The sequence below is a fragment of the Kogia breviceps genome, chromosome 4 (genome assembly GCF_026419965.1).
Source record: "Kogia breviceps isolate mKogBre1 chromosome 4, mKogBre1 haplotype 1, whole genome shotgun sequence".
In the NCBI taxonomy this organism is placed as follows: domain Eukaryota; kingdom Metazoa; phylum Chordata; class Mammalia; order Artiodactyla; family Physeteridae; genus Kogia; species Kogia breviceps.
Genome location: NC_081313.1, coordinates 115,053,105 through 115,068,585, shown reverse-complemented (window position 1 = coordinate 115,068,585; position 15,481 = coordinate 115,053,105). Strand labels below are relative to the sequence as shown.

The window sequence follows — 15,481 nt, the reverse complement described above, 5'->3', positions numbered from 1 at the left end:
TGCTCCCACATCTCCTCCCTCTTGCATCATCCTCTCTCCCACCCTCCCTATCCCACCCCCCCAGGCGGTCACAAAGCACAGAGGTGATCTCCCTGTGCTATGCAGCAGCTTCTCACCAGCTATCTAATTTACATTTGATAGTGTATATATGTCCCTGCCACTCCCCCACTTCGTCACAGCCCACCCCTCCCCCCCCCATATCCTCAAGTCCATGCTCGAGTAAGTCTGTGTTTTATTCCCGTCCTACCACTAATCTCTTCATGACATTTTTTTCCCTTAGAGTCCATATATATGTGTTAGCATACGGTATTTGTTTTTCTCCTTCTGACTTACTTCACTCTGTATGACAGACTCCAGGTTCATCCACCTCATTATAAATAACTCAGTTTCATTTCTTTTTATGGCTGAGTAATATTCCATTGTATATATGTGCCACATCTTCTTTATCCATTCATCTGTTGATGGACACTTAGGTTGCTTCCATGTCCTGGCTATCGTAAATAGAGCTGCAATGAACATTTTGGTACATGACTCTTTTTGAATTATGGTTTTCTCAGGGTATATGCCCAGTAGTGGGATTGCTGGGTCGTATGGTAGTTCTATTTGTAGTTTTTTAAGGAACCTCCATACTGTTCTCCATAGCGGCTGTATCAATTTACATTCCCACCAGCAGTGCAAGAGGGTTCCCTTTTCTCCACACCCTCTCCAGCATTTATTGTTTCTAGAGTTTTTGATGATGGCCAATCTGACCGGTGTGAGATGATATCTCATTGTAGTTTTGATTTGCATTTCTCTAATGATTAATGAGGTTGAGCATTCTTTCATGTGTTTGTTAGCAATCTGTATATCTTCTTTGGAGAAATGTCTATTTAGGTCTTCTGCCCATTTTTGGATTGGGTTGTTTGTTTTTTTGTTATTGAGCTGCATGAGTTGCTTATAAATTTTGGAAATTAATCCTTTGTCAGTTGCTTCATTTGCAAATATTTTCTCCCATTCTGAGGGTTGTCTTTTGGTCTTGTTTATAGTATCCTTTGCTGTGCAAAAGCTTTTAAGTTTCATTAGGTCCCATTTGTTTATTTGTGTTTTTATTTCCATTTCTCTAGGAGATGGGTCAAAAAGGATCTTGCTGTGATTTATGTCGTATAGTGTTCTGCCTATGTTTTCCTCTAAGAGTTTGATAGTGTCTGGCCTTACATTTAGGTCTTTAACCCATTTTGAGTTTATTTTTGTGTGTGGTGTTAGGGATTGTTCTAATTTCATACTTTTACATGTAGCTGTCCAGTTTTCCCAGCACCACTTATTGAAGAGGCTGTCTTTTCTCCACTGTATATCCTTCCCTCCTTTATCAAAGATAAGGTGACCATATGTGTGTGGGTTTATCTCTGGGCTCTCTATCCTGTTCCATTGATCTATATTTCTGTTTTTGTGCCAGTACCATATTGTCTTGATTACTGTAGCCTTGTAGTAGAGTCTGAAGTCAGGGAGCCTAATTCCTCCAGCTCCATTTCTCGTTCTCAAGATTGCTTTGGCTATTCGGGGTCTTTTGTGTTTCCATACAAATTGTGAAATTTTTTGTTCTAGTTCTGTAAAAAATGCCAGTGGTAATTTGATAGGGATTGCATTGAATCGGTAGATTGCTTTGGGTAGTATAGTCATTTTCACTATGTTGATTCTTCCAATCCAAGAACATGGTATATTTCTCCACCTATTTGTATCATCTTTAATTTCTTTCATCAGTGTCTTATAGTTTTCTGCATACAAGTCTTTTGTCTCCTTAGGTAGGTTTATTCCTAGATATTTTATTCTTTTTGTTGCAATGGTAAATGGGAGTGTTTTCTTAATTTCACTCTCAGATTTTTCATCATTAGTGTATAAGAATGCCAGAGATTTCTGTGCATTAATTTTGTATCCTGCAACTTTACCAAATTCATTGATTAGCTCTAGTAGTTTTCCGGTAGCATCCTTAGGATTCTCTATGTATAGTATCATGTCATCTGCAAACAGTGACAGCTTTACTTCTTCTTTTCCTATCTGGATTCCTTTTATTTCTTTTTCTTCTCTGATTGCTGTGGCTAGAACTTCCAAAACTATGTTGAATAAGAGTGGTGAGAGTGGGCAACCTTGTCTTGTTCCTGATCTTAGTGGAAATGGTTTCAGTTTTTCACCATTGAGAATGATGCTAGCTGTGGGTTTGTCATATATGGCCTTTATTATGTTGAGGAAAGTTCCCTGTATGCCTACTTTCTGCAAGGTTTTTATCATAAATGAGTGTTGAATTTTGTCAAAAGCTTTCTCTGCATCTATTGAGATGATCATATGGTTTTTCTCCTTCAGTTTGTTGATATGGTGTATCACATTGATTGATTTGCGTATATTGAAGAATCCTTGCATTCCTGGGATAAACCCCACTTGATCATGGTGTATGATCCTTTTAATGTGCTGTTGGATTCTGTTTGCTAATATTTTGTTGAGGATTTTTGCATCTATGTTCATCAGTGATATTGGCCTGTAGTTTTCTTTCTTTGTGACGTCTTTGTCTGGTTTTGGTATCAGGGTGATGTTGGCCTCATAGAATGAGTTTGGGAGTGTTCCTCCCTCTGCTATCTGTTGGAAGAGTTTGAGAAGGATAGGCGTTAGCTCTTCTCTAAATGTCTGATAGAATTCGCCTGTGAAGCCATCTGGTCCTGGGCTTTTGTTTGCTGGAAGATTTTTAATCACAGTTTCAATTTCAGTGCTTGTGATTGGTCTATTCATATTTTCTATTTCTTCCTGGTTCAGTCTCGGCAGTTTGTGCATTTCTAAGAATTTGTCCATTTCTTCCAGGTTGTCCATTTTATTGGCATACAGTTGCTTGTAGTAATCTCTAATAATCTTTTGTATTTCTGCAGTGTCTGTTGTTATATCTCCTTTTTCATTTATAATTCTATTGATTTGAGTCTTCTCCCTTTTATTCTTGATGAGTCTGGCTAATGGTTTATCAATTTTATTTATCTTCTCAAAGAACCAGCTTTTAGTTTTATTGATCTTTGCTATTGTTTCCTTCACTTCTTTTTCATTTATTTCTGATCTGATCTTTATGATTTCTTTCCTTCTGCTAAATTTGGGGTTTTTTTGTTCTTCTTTCTCTAATTGCTTTAAGTGCAAAGTTAGGTTGTTTATTCGAGATGTTTCCTGTTTCTTAAGGTATGATTGTATTGCTATAAACTTGCCTCTTAGAACTGCTTTTGCTGTATCCCATAGGTTTTGGGTCGTTGTGTCTCCATTGTCATTTGTTTCTAAGTATTTTTTGATTTCCTCTTTGATTTCTTCAGTGATCACTTCGTTATTAAGTAGTGTATTGTTTAGCCTCCATGTGTTTGTATTTTTTACAGATCTTTTCCTATAATTGATATCTAGTCTCATAGCGTTGTGGTTGGAAAAGATACTTGATACGATTTCAATTTTCTTAAATTTGCCAAGGCTAGATTTGTGACCCAATATATGATCAATCCTGGAGAATGTTCCATGAGCACTTGAGAAAAATGTGTATTCTGTTGTTTTTGGATGGAATGTCCTATAAATATCAATTAAGTCCATCTTGTGTAATGTATCATTTAAAGCTTGTGTTTCCTTATTTATTTTCATTTTGGATGATCTGTCCATTGGTGAAAGTGGGGTGTTAAAGTCCCCCATTATAATTGTGTTACTGTCGATTTCCCCTTTTAAGGCTGTTAGTATTTGCCTTATGTATTGAGGTGCTCCTATGTTGGGAGCATAAATATTTACAATTGTTATATCTTCTTCATGGATCGATCCCTTGATCATTATGTAGTGTCCTTCTTTGTCTCTTGTAATAGTCTTTATTTTAAAGTCTATTTTGTCTGATATGAGAGTTGCTACTCCAGCTTTCTTCTGATTTCCATTTGCATGGAATATCTTTTTCCATCCCCTTACTTTCAGTCTGTATGTGTCCCTAGGTCTGAAGTGGGTCTCTTGTAGACAGCATATATATGGGTCTTGTTTTTGTATCCATTCAGCCAGTCTGTGTCTTTTGGTGGGAGCATTTAATCCATTTACATTTAAGGTAATTATCGATAGGTATGTTCCTATTACCATTTACTTAATTGTTTCGGGTTGTTCTTGTAGGTCTTTTCCTTCTCTTGTGTTTCTTGCCTAGAGAAGTTCCTTTAGGATTTGTTGTAGAGCTGGTTTGGTGGTGCTGAACTCTCTCAGCTTTTGCTTGTCTGTAAAGGTTTTAATTTCTCCATCAAATCTGAATGAGATCCTTGCTGGGTAGAGTAATCTTGGTTGTAGGTTTTTTTCCTTCATCACTTTAAATATGTCCTGCCACTCCCTTCTGGCTTGTAGAGTTTCTGCTGAAAGATCAGATGTTAATCTTATGGGGATTCCCTTGTGTGTTATTTGTTGTTTTTCCCTTGCTGCTTTTAATATGTTTTCTTTGTATTTAATTTTTGACAGTTTGATTATTATGTGTCTTGGCGTGTTTCTCTTTGGGTTTATCCTGTATGGAACTCTCTGTGCTTCCTGGACTTGATTGACTATTTCCTTTCCTATATTAGGGAAGTTTTCAACTATAATCTCTTCAAATATTTTCTCAGTCCCTTTCTTTTTCTCTTCTTCTTCTGGGACCCCTATAATTCGAATGTTGGTGCGTTTAATGTTGTCCCAGAGGTCTCTGAGACTGTCCTCAGTTCTTTTTATTCTTTTTTCTTTCTTCTGCTCTGCAGTAGTTATTTCCACTATTTTATCTTCCAGGTCACTTATCCGTCCTTCTGCCTCAGTTATTCTGCTATTGATCCCATCTAGAGTATTTTTAATTTCATTTATTGTGTTGCTCATCGTTTCTTGCTTCCTCTTTATTTCTTCTAGGTCCCTGTTAACTGTTTCTTGCAAATTGTCCATTCTATTTCCAAGATTTTGCATCATCTTCACCATCATTATTCTAAATTCTCTTTCAGGTAGATTGGCTATTACCTCTTCATCTGTTAGGTCTGGTGTGTTTTTATCTTGCTCCTTCATCTGTTGTGTGTTTTTCTGTCTTCTCATTTTGCTTATCTTACTGTGTTTGAGGTCTCCTTTTTGCACGCTGCAGGTTTGTAGTTTCTGTTGTTTTTGGTGGCTGTCCCCGGTGGCTAAGGTTGGTTCAGTGGGTTGAGTAGATTCCCTGGTTGGGGGGACTAGTGCCTCTGTTCTGGTGGATGAGGCTGGATCTTGTCTTTCTGGTGGGCAGGTCCTCGTCTGGTGGTGTGTTTGGGGATGTTGGTAACCTTATTATGATTTTAGGCAGCCTCTCTGCTAATGGATGGGGCTGTAGACCTGTCTTGCTCTTTGTTGGGCATAGGGTGTCCAGCACTGTTCTTTGCTGGTCCTTGAGTGAAGCTGGGTCTTGGTGTTGAGATGGAGGTCTCTGGGAGATTTTCGCCGTCTGATATTACGTGGAGCTCGGAGGTCTCTTGTGGACTAGTGTCTTGAGGTTGGTTCTCCCACCTCAGGGACACCGCCCTGGTGCCTGGCTGGGGCGCCAAGAACCTTTAATCCACACGGCTCAAAATAAAAGGTAGAATAAATAGAGAGGAAAGAAAAGGAAGGAAGGAGGGAGGGAGGGAAGGAAGGAAGAAAGGAAGGAAGAAATGAAGGAAGGAAGCAAGAAAGGAAGGAAGGAAGGTGCAGAGGAAGAAAGGGAGGAAGGAAGAGAGGAAGGGAGGAAAGAAGGGGGGAAGTAAGGAAGAAAGGAGGGAAGGAGGGAAGAAAGGAAGGAAGAAAGGAAGAAAGAAAGGGAGAAGACAGAGTAGTATAAAGTATAGTTATTAAAATAAAAAATAATTATTAAGAAGAAAAATTTCCTTTAAAAAAAAAAAAAAAACAGAAAAATGGGTCGGTCTAACCCTAGGACAAATGGTGCAAGCAAAGCTATACAGACAAAATCTCACACAGCAGCACACACATACACACTCACAAAAACAAACAAACAAAAAAACAGAAAAATGGGTCAGTCTAACCCTAGGACAAATGGTGCAAGCAAAGCTATACAGACAAAATCTCACACAGCAGCACACACATACACACTCACAAAAAGAAAAAAAAGGGGAAAATAATAGTATATCTTGCTCCCAAAGTCCACCTCCTCAACTTGGGATGATTCGTTGTCTATTCAGGTTTTCAACAGATGCAGGGCACTTCAAGTTGATTGTGGAGCTTTAATCCGCAGCTTCTGAGGCTGCTGGGAGAGACCTCCCCCTCTCCTCTCTGTTCGCACAGCTCCTGGGGTTCAGCTTTGGACTTGGTCCCGCCTCTGCGTGTAGGTTGTCCGAGGGCGACTGCCCTTTGCTCAGACAGGACGATGTTAAAGGAGCAGTTGATTCGGGGGCTCCAGTTCTCTCAGGCTGGGGGGAGGGAGTGGCACGGGGGCGGGGCGAGTCCGCGGCGGCAGAGGCCGACGTGACGCTGCATAGGCCCAAGGCTCGCCGTGCGTTCTCCCGGGGAAGCTGTCCCTGGATCCCGGGACCCCGGCAGTGGCGGACTGCACGGGCTCCCGGGAGGGCCGGTGTGGAGAGTGACCTGTGCTCACACACAGGCCTCTTGGTGGTGGCAGCAGCAACCTTAGCGTCCGACACCCGTCTCTACTGTCCGTGCCGACAGACGCGGCTCGCGCCCGTTTCTGGAGCTCCTCTACGCGGTGCTCTTAATCCCCTCACCTCACACCCGAGGAAGCAAAGAGGCAAGAAAAAATCTCTTGTCTCTTCGGCAGCTCCGCGCCCGCCCCTGGGGCTCCTTCAAGCGGCGCACTTAATCCCCTCTCCTTGCGCCCAGGCAGCAAAGAGGGAGGAAAAGGTCTCCTGCCTCTTCGGCAGCTCCAGACTTCTCCCGAACTCCCTCCCGGCCAGCCGTGGCACACTAGCCCCCTTCAAGCTGTCTTCACTCTGCCAACTCCAGACCTTTCCCTGGGATCCGACTGAAGCCCGAGCCTCAGCTCCCGGCCCCGCCCGCCCCGGCGGGCGAGCAGACAAGCCTCTCGGGCTGGTGAGTGCCGGTCGGCACCGATCCTCTGCGGGAATCTCTCCGCTTTTCCCTCCGCACCCCTGTGGCTGCGCTCTCCTCCGCGGCTCCGGAGCTTCCCCCTCCGGGGCCCGCAGTCTCTGCCCGCGAAGGGGCCTCTAGTGTGTGGGAGTCTTTCCTCCTTCACGGCTCCCTCCCACTGGCGTAGGTCCCGTCCCTATTCTTTTGTCCCTGTTTATTCTTTTTTCTTTTGCCCTACCCAGATATGTGGGGAGTTTCTTGCCTTTTTGGAGGTCTGAGGTCTTCTTCCAGCGTTCAGTGGGTGTTCTATAGGAGAAGTTCCACGTGTAGATGTATTTCTGATGTCTCTGTGAGGAGGAAGGAGATCTCCGCGTCTTACTCTTCCGCCATCTTTAAGCCGTCCCCTTTAGTATAACTTTTAAAAATTGAAGCATAGTTGATTTACAATATTGTGTTAGTTTCAAGTGTATAGCATACTGATTCATTTTTTTCAGATTATATTCCATTATAGGTTATTATAGGATATTGAGTATAATTTCCTGTGCTGTACAGTAAATCTTTCTTGCTTATCTCTTTTTTTTTAAAACATTTTTATTTGAGTATAACTGTTTTACAATAGTGTGTTAGTTTCTCCTTTACAACAAAGTGAATCAGTTATACATATACATATGTTCCCATAACTCTTCCCTCTTGTGTCACCCTCCCTCCCACCTTCCCTATCCCACCCCTCTAGGTGGTCGCAAAGCACAGAGGTGAACTCCCTGTGCTATGTTGCAGCTTCCCACTAGCTATCTAATTTACATTTGGTAGTGTGTATATGTCCCTGACACTCTCTCACATCCTCACAGCTTACCCTTCCCCCTCCCCATATCCTCAAGTCCATGCTCTAGTAGGTCTGTGTTTTATTCCCATCCTACCACTAATCTCTTCATGACATTTTTTTTTTTTTTTTTTAGATTCCATATATATGTGTTAGCATACGGTATTTGTCTTTCTGTTTCTGACGTACTTCACTCTGTATGACAGATTCCAGGTCTATCCACCTCATTACAAATAACTCAGTTTCATTTCTTTTTATGGCTGAGTAATATTCCATTGTATATATGTGCCACATCTTCTTTATCCAGTCATCTGTTGATGGACACTTAGGTTGCTTCCATGTCCTGGCTATCGTAAATAGAGCTGCAGTAAACATTTTGGTACATGGCTCTTTTTGAATTATGGTTTTCTCAGGGTATATGCCCAGTAGTGGGATTGCTGGGTCATATGGTAGTTCTATTTGTAGTTTTTTAAGGAACCTCCATACTGTTCTCCATAGTGGCTGTATCATTTTACATTCCCACCAGCAGTGCAAGAGTGTTCCCTTTTCTCCACACCCTCTCCAGCATTTATTGTTTCTAGAGTTTTTGATGATGGCCAATCTGGCCGGTGTGAGATGATATCTCATTGTAGTTTTGATTTGCATTTCTCTAATGATTAATGATGTTGAGCATTCTTTCATGTGTTTGTTGGCTATCTGTATATCTTCTTTGCAGAAATGTCTATTTAGTTCTTCTGCCCATTTTTGGATTGGGTTGTTTGTTTTTTTGTTATTGAGCTGCATGAGTTGCTTATAAATTTTGGATATTAATCCTTTGTCAGTTGCTTCATTTGCAAATATTTTCTCCCATTCTCTTGCTTATCTCTTTTATGTATAGTAGTTTATATCTTTTAATGCCATATTCCTGATTTGCCCTCCCCCTCCCCTTTTGTAACCATAAATTTGTTTTCTATGTCTGTGAGTCTGTTTCTGTTTTGTATATACGTTCATTTGTATTATTTTTTTAGATTTCATATGTTAAGTGATATAGTATTTGTCTTTCTCTGTCTGACTTATTTCACTAAGCATAGTATTCTCTAGGTCCATCCATGTTGCTGCAAATGGAGATTTTTCATTCTTTTTTATTGCTGGATAATATTCCATTTTGTGTGTGTGTGTGTGTGTGTGTGTGTGTGTGTGTGTGTATCACATCTTCTTAAGCCAATCATCTGGACACTTGGATTGCTTCCATGTCTTGGCTATTGTGAATATTGCTGCTATGAACATTGGGGTGCATATATCTTTTTTATTTAGAATTTTCATTTTTTGCAGATGTATATGCTGTTTTTCTTTTTTTGGTAACAGCTTCATCAAGATATAATTCATATACCATACAATTCACCCATTTAAAGTGTACAATTTAATGGCTTTTACTATATTCACAGAATTGGGCAACCATCAATCAATTTTAGAATACTTTCATCACCCTGTATACTTTAGCAGTAATCCCCCTGTTATCCCTATTCACTCACCCCCCCAGTACTAGACAACCACTAATCTACTTTCTGTCTTTATGATTTGCCTATTTTGGAATCATATAATGTGTCTTTTGTGACTAACTTTTTTTACTTAGCATAGTGTTTTCAAAGTTCATTAATGCTGTAGCATGTCTCAGTATTTCATTCCTTTTTATTGCTGAATAATATTTCATTGTATGGATATACAGATTTGAGGCCATTTGGCTATTATGAATAATGCTGCTGTGAACATTCAGGTACAAGTTTTTGTGTGGATGTATGTTTTATTTCTCTTGGGAGTGGGATTCCTGGGTCAAATGACAACTCTGTGTTTAACCTTTTGAGGAACTGTCAGACTGTTTTCCACAGCAGCTGTACCACTTTACATTTCCATCAGCAGTGTATGAAGGTTCCAATTTCTCCATATCCTCATCAACACTTGTTATTTTCTGTGTTTTTGATTATAACCATCCTAGTATGTGTGAGGAGTTATCTCACTGTGGTTTTGATTTACATTTCTCTGATGACTAATGATGTTGAGCACCTTTTCATGTGATCATTGGCCATTTCTGTATCTTATTTGGAGAATGTCTATTAAGATACTTTGCCTATTTTAAATTGGGTTATATGTCTACTTATTATTGAGTTGTAAAGTTTCAAGTTCTTTATATATTCTAGATATAAGCTTCTTATTAGACATATGATTTACAAAGTTTTTCTTTCATTATGTAGGTTTTCTTCTCATTTTCCTGATGTCCTGAGGCACAAAAGTTGTAAACTTTGATGTCTAATGTATTTTTTTGTTTGTGCTTTAGTGTCCTATCTAACAAACCACTGCCTAATCCAAAGTCATGAAGATTTACCCCAGTGTCTCTTCTAAGAGTTTTATAGTTTTAGCTCTTACATTTAGGTCTTTGATCCATTTTGAGTTAATTTTTGTGTATGGTGTGAGGTAGGGGTCCAACTTCATTCTTTTGCATGTGGATATCCAGTTATCCTAGCAGCATTTGTTGAAAAGATTATTCTCTCCTGGTTGAATGGTCTTAGCATCCTTTTCAGAAATCAATTAACTGTGAATGTGAGGGTTTATTTTAAACTCTCAATTCTATTCTGTTGATCTATGTATCTATCCTTGTGCTATTACTACACTGTCTTTAGCTTTGTAGTGTTTTGAAGTTGGGAAACCTGAGTTCTTCAACTGTGTTCTTTTTCAAGGTTGTTTTGGCCATTCTAGGTCCCTTGCATTTACATTTGAATTTTAGGCTCAGCTTGTCACTTTCTGCAAAGAAGCCAGCTGAGAGTTTGATAGAAATTGTATTGAATCTGTAGAACATTTTGGGGGAGAATTGCCATCTTAACAGTATTAATCTTCCAATTCATGAACACTGGAGGTCTTTCCACTTATTTAAGTCTTCTTTAATTTTCTTCAACTGTGTTTTATAGTTTTAGGGTATAGGTTTTGAATTTTTTTGTTAAATTTATTCCTAAAGTATTTTATTCTTTTTGATGCTATTGTAAATGGAATTTAAAAAATATCATTTTGGGATTGTTCACTGCAAGTGTACAGAAACACAGTTGATTTTTGTGTATTGATCTTGTATTCTGCAACCTCCTTATACTCGTTTATTTATTTTAGTAGTTTTTTAGTGGATTCCTTGGGATTTTATATGTACCAGATCATGTCATTTGTGAAGAGATAGTTTTATTTCTTTCTTTCCAATTTGGATGCCTTTTATTTAATTTCCTTGACTAACTGCCCTGGCTAGCCACCCTAATGTTATCTTACTTATCAGCAGTATTTGGTACAATTGATCATTCCTTCCTTTTGGTAGCCCTCTCTTTACTTGGCTTCTTGGACGCCACACTCTTTTGGTTTCCATCCTATCCCACTGGCTGTTTTCTCATCTCTTTTGTTGGTTCCTCCCCTTTCCCCCAACTTCTTAACCATTTCCCACCTCTGAACTCCAGACCCTAGTATCCACTTGCCTACTTGACAGCCCCACTTACATGTCCAAAAGACAGCTCAAATTTACCATGTCCAAAACTTACTCTAATCTTGATTGAAGTATTTTGTGGAAAAAAGGAAGAAAAGAAATAAATATTTACTGAATGTTTACTATTAGCACTATTCTTTATCTTGTTTACAACACATGTCAATTCTATGATACTCAGGGGACATGAACTCTGGTCACTTTGATTCCAGGGCCTGAGCTCCTTCCTAACAGCTCTACTCTATTTCCTACAAATCACAGTGTGTATAGCCCTATTTTGGTCTCCTCAAGACTGTCCTTTGGAGTAGTGTATGATACTTCAGAAAAAAGGATCTCACAGGATCTCTGGTAATTGGAAATAGAAGTGCTTGTGAGCCATGCAGTGCTTGTAGAGCTGCCTCTTCCCTTTTCCCTGCATAGTGGAGACTGAGATGTCTCCAGTGTCTAGACAGGCTTTCCCACCACCTGGGAAAGCCTACCTTGACTTTGTGGCAAGTTTTTCTTGGTCACTCTCCCAGGTTAGAGTTTCTCTGGCCTTGAGATACACTTCCCACCTATCAGAACTGCTCTCATTTATTTGCTTTACTGGATTCTCCATCTTTATTCCTTATTCCTTCTTGTCTCTTTCCCATTTGTTCAAGAATTATCAGCTTTTCTGGGTTTGTGTAAGATATCCCACTTTGACATTTGCTTGCCCGTCACCTGGCACTGAAAATTTGCTCAGCATTTCTGACCAATCTGTGTCAACACTTTCCGTATTAAAATACTGGTTACCAAAAAAAATTACTTGTACTTTTAAATAGCAGTGATAACTCTATTTTCTCCCCAAAATGTTTAATAGAAGTGAAAATGTCCAAGGTGAGTCTATACTGTTGGGAATACATTTTTACAATATATTTTATCCATATTTAAACAAGCCTATTCTCAAGTGGCATCTGCAATCTCATTTGGTCCCCACGGTATATGTCCCAAGGCAGCTAAGAAAGATGAGAAAATTGATGGGGTCAATTTGTCCATGTTCTTGTAGCCTGTTGGGGCAGAGCCAGTTCTGTTCCCAGTTGAGCTGGTTTATTCTAATAAAGTTCGTGTGTAAGGTGTGCTGTTCACTGCAGGATGAGGTCCCACCCCCAGGTTTTGCCTCTTGGTGCTCAGAGGTCTCAACCTTCCCAGAAGCCCCCTCACTGGTACCTTATTCCATATGCTGAACCTTTCCTGATCACCTTTCCCCATTGGAGATAACCTAGCTACTGTTTTTTCCCATTCTAAGTGTCAACCAATCATGAGGAATTATGGTACTGTACCTGGAGTCAGAACTAGATTCAAGACTAAGGCTTCTGTGGCTTTGGGCCACCTCTCTGAGCTTCATACATAGGGTGATCTCTAAGGGCATTTGTGGTTCTAGCCTTCTCAGGCTTTATGACTCTATTTCTCTGAAAAGTGAACCTGGACTAATGTCTGAATAGTTGGCAATGGTTTAATATGCTATACCAGGGAGAGCAAATATGTAGCTTCTCTTCCATCTATTAACCATGACATACTCATTATATTTATCTCATCACTGTCACGTGGAACCCAGTCATGACCTCAGACTTCTCAATCCAGTATAGTGTGCTAAGTAACCACTACCAGTGGATCACAGTCGAAATGTGTTTATCCTCCCTGTCTTCCCTCCCACTTCTAGTGCTTCAGTCTAAAGCAAGGACTAGTGGTGACCAGGATACTATAGAAGTTAGGAGCATGGGTTCTTGGGTTCAGCTGCTTATATTCAAATCCTGAATCCACTGCTCCTTTTCTGTATGACCTTGGGAAAGTTACTTAACTTCTCTGGGCCTCAGTTTCCTTTTTTAGTAATATGGGGCATAACAGTAGTCATACTTCATAGGGTTGTAGAGGGGGTTAAATGAAATAATATGTATTTTAAAAGTGCTTAGAACAGTGCCTGGCACATGTAACTCAAAAAATGTTGACTATTGTATTGATAATAGCCATGATAAGAACTTGAAAGGCTGATAGAAGAAAAATTCTTGGATTGATAGGGCTTGTGGTACCCTTTCAGTCTTCAAAGTAGTCAAATATTCATTCTGTCTCTGAGTGTGGATTGATCCTATTTAAAATTTTATTCCTTTATTAATTTATTTAGTAACAGTTTAGGGCCTACTGTGTGCTATGCATGCAACCAGGTGTCTAGGATATAACAGTAAACAAGTCCTTTTTAAAGTTTCATAGTGTATGGGGGTGACAAACAAGTAAAAATGTAGTTACAGTTTTCTTAATAATTGCAGTAATTGGAGTTTGCCCAGGGTCTTTAGGAAGCACTGTGTGTACCGGCGGAGTCTTTATGATGTTAGTGTTAAACCTGGGTGGGAAGAAACATACTTGAGTCCTCCAGATCTGGCTGGCCTCTTACCAGTGTTTCCCAGGCAGTGGATTCCTTGGGGCGGGGGGGAAGGGTTAATACCTTTTTTAGCTGGTGGCACACCTCGGTGGCATGCTTATGCTCCTTGGCACTCATTCAGTTACTCAGCTAACAGCCCAAAGCTTCTCCCACTGCTCCTTGAACTGCTGTCCCCCTTTCTCAGTCATAGCTTGTAGAGTTGCAGAGCAGAGATGTGAAGACAAATGAAGGAACTCTGAATTTGCAGCTACATAGTAGTTAGATCTCTACAGAGTTGAGTGCCTTAGGAAAGTGTGAATGTGGGGCTTATTAGGGACTAGGGAAAGCTGATGAGTCCATCTCCCTGTCTAACTTAAGATATGGTAGGTGTGTATGACAACCGTGGATGGTGATAGTATGGAATGCGGAGGGTGGGGGAGAAAAAATACCCTTGTGTGGCTGGGGGTGGGAGTTGGTGCTGTGACCCATCCTTTCTCCCACTGGTGTCTTGCAGCAAACAGCTATTGTGTGACGTGGTGATTGTGGCAGAAGATGTTGAGATAGAAGCCCACCGTGTGGTCCTGGCAGCCTGCAGCCCCTACTTCTGTGCGATGTTCACAGGTATGATGAGGGGCAAACAATAACCCATGGTTGTGGGGCTGCAGCCCCACTGGGAGAATATTGAGGGTGGTGGCATGAGAGGGGGGAGGAAAGAAGGCTGTGACACCCACCCTGAGGAGCTCCTGTGTGCCAGATTCTTTGCTTTGCACCATGGAGATGCAAAGCACCGTGACACGCCCTCAGCCAGGCCAGTCAAGCATGCAGCCCCTATTGCAGTTAACTCTGAGGAAACAATGTAGAATCATATAGTCCATGAATTCTCAGACTTTGTCGTGCATCATAATCATGTCAGGGAGCTTGTTAGAAATGTAGACTCTTGGTTTCATCCCCAGGCTTCTGAGCTGTCATTTTGCAGATGGGGGACCCTGAGGCTGAGAGAAAGGAAGGGACTTGCCTGAGGTCACACAGTGAATGAGTGGAACTTGGCTTCTGGATGTCTGGCCCAGGGCTGGCTGGCCTAGCTGGCCCACCTCTTATTATTCTTTAGCTGTTCTTTCCAGGAACGGACCTTGAGTCTCCACTAGCCTTTATAGGAATGCGGTAGAGTTGGCAGAAGTGATGGTGGGGCTTGGGGTGGGGAGAGTAAGACAGAGGTATATTCACCATCTGCATTCAGTTTCAGTACCTTTGCCAACTTTCCAGGGAGTCCCTGTTTCCTGGACATGCCAAATAGCCTTGTCCAACTATTGCACGTGTATTATTTCTGAGACTGAATTCCCTGAAACCCACGGGCTGAGATTGTCTGCAGTACGTTGCAGCACCTCCCCTGAGCCAGGTGCAGGCAGTGCTGTATCCATCACTGCTGACTGAAAGCCAGCTGGATGAGGTCAGGTGTCTCTTCCACACACTCGTCTGTACCCTGTGCTTCCTCTGAGTGTGGTCACTATCACTCTGCGCTCTCATCTATTTCCTGGGGTTTGCAGTGGTCGTGTTCTGGGGTCTCATGTACCTGCTGCTTCTCACCCTGTAGTTTACATATCAAATGTTGCCTCCTCTCTGACCACCTGAGCCATAGTTCCCCACTAGGTCTCTTTGTATTCCATAACTTGACTCTATTTTTTTTCATAACATTTATCATTGTCTGAAAATCACATTGGTTGGTTGTTTATATATATTTTTACCTGTGTCTCCTCACTGGAGTATCAGTTCCCTGAAGACAGGG

General features: G+C 40.9%; 1 protein-coding gene across 10 annotated transcripts in view; it reads left to right on the top strand.

Moving 5' to 3' along the window:
• Nucleotides 1-15,481, top strand: part of KLHL3 (kelch like family member 3) — a 124,854-nt gene that overhangs the window by 23,639 nt on the left and 85,734 nt on the right. For 7 of the 10 annotated variants that reach the window (XM_067031681.1, XM_067031684.1, XM_067031676.1 and 4 more), the window contains one exon: nucleotides 14,213-14,319. The exons of the other annotated variants lie outside the window; for them this stretch is intronic. In XM_067031681.1, the coding sequence (XP_066887782.1) occupies nucleotides 14,213-14,319 (107 nt within the window). The remainder of the gene's footprint in view (nucleotides 1-14,212; nucleotides 14,320-15,481) is intronic. 10 annotated transcript variants of the gene reach the window in all.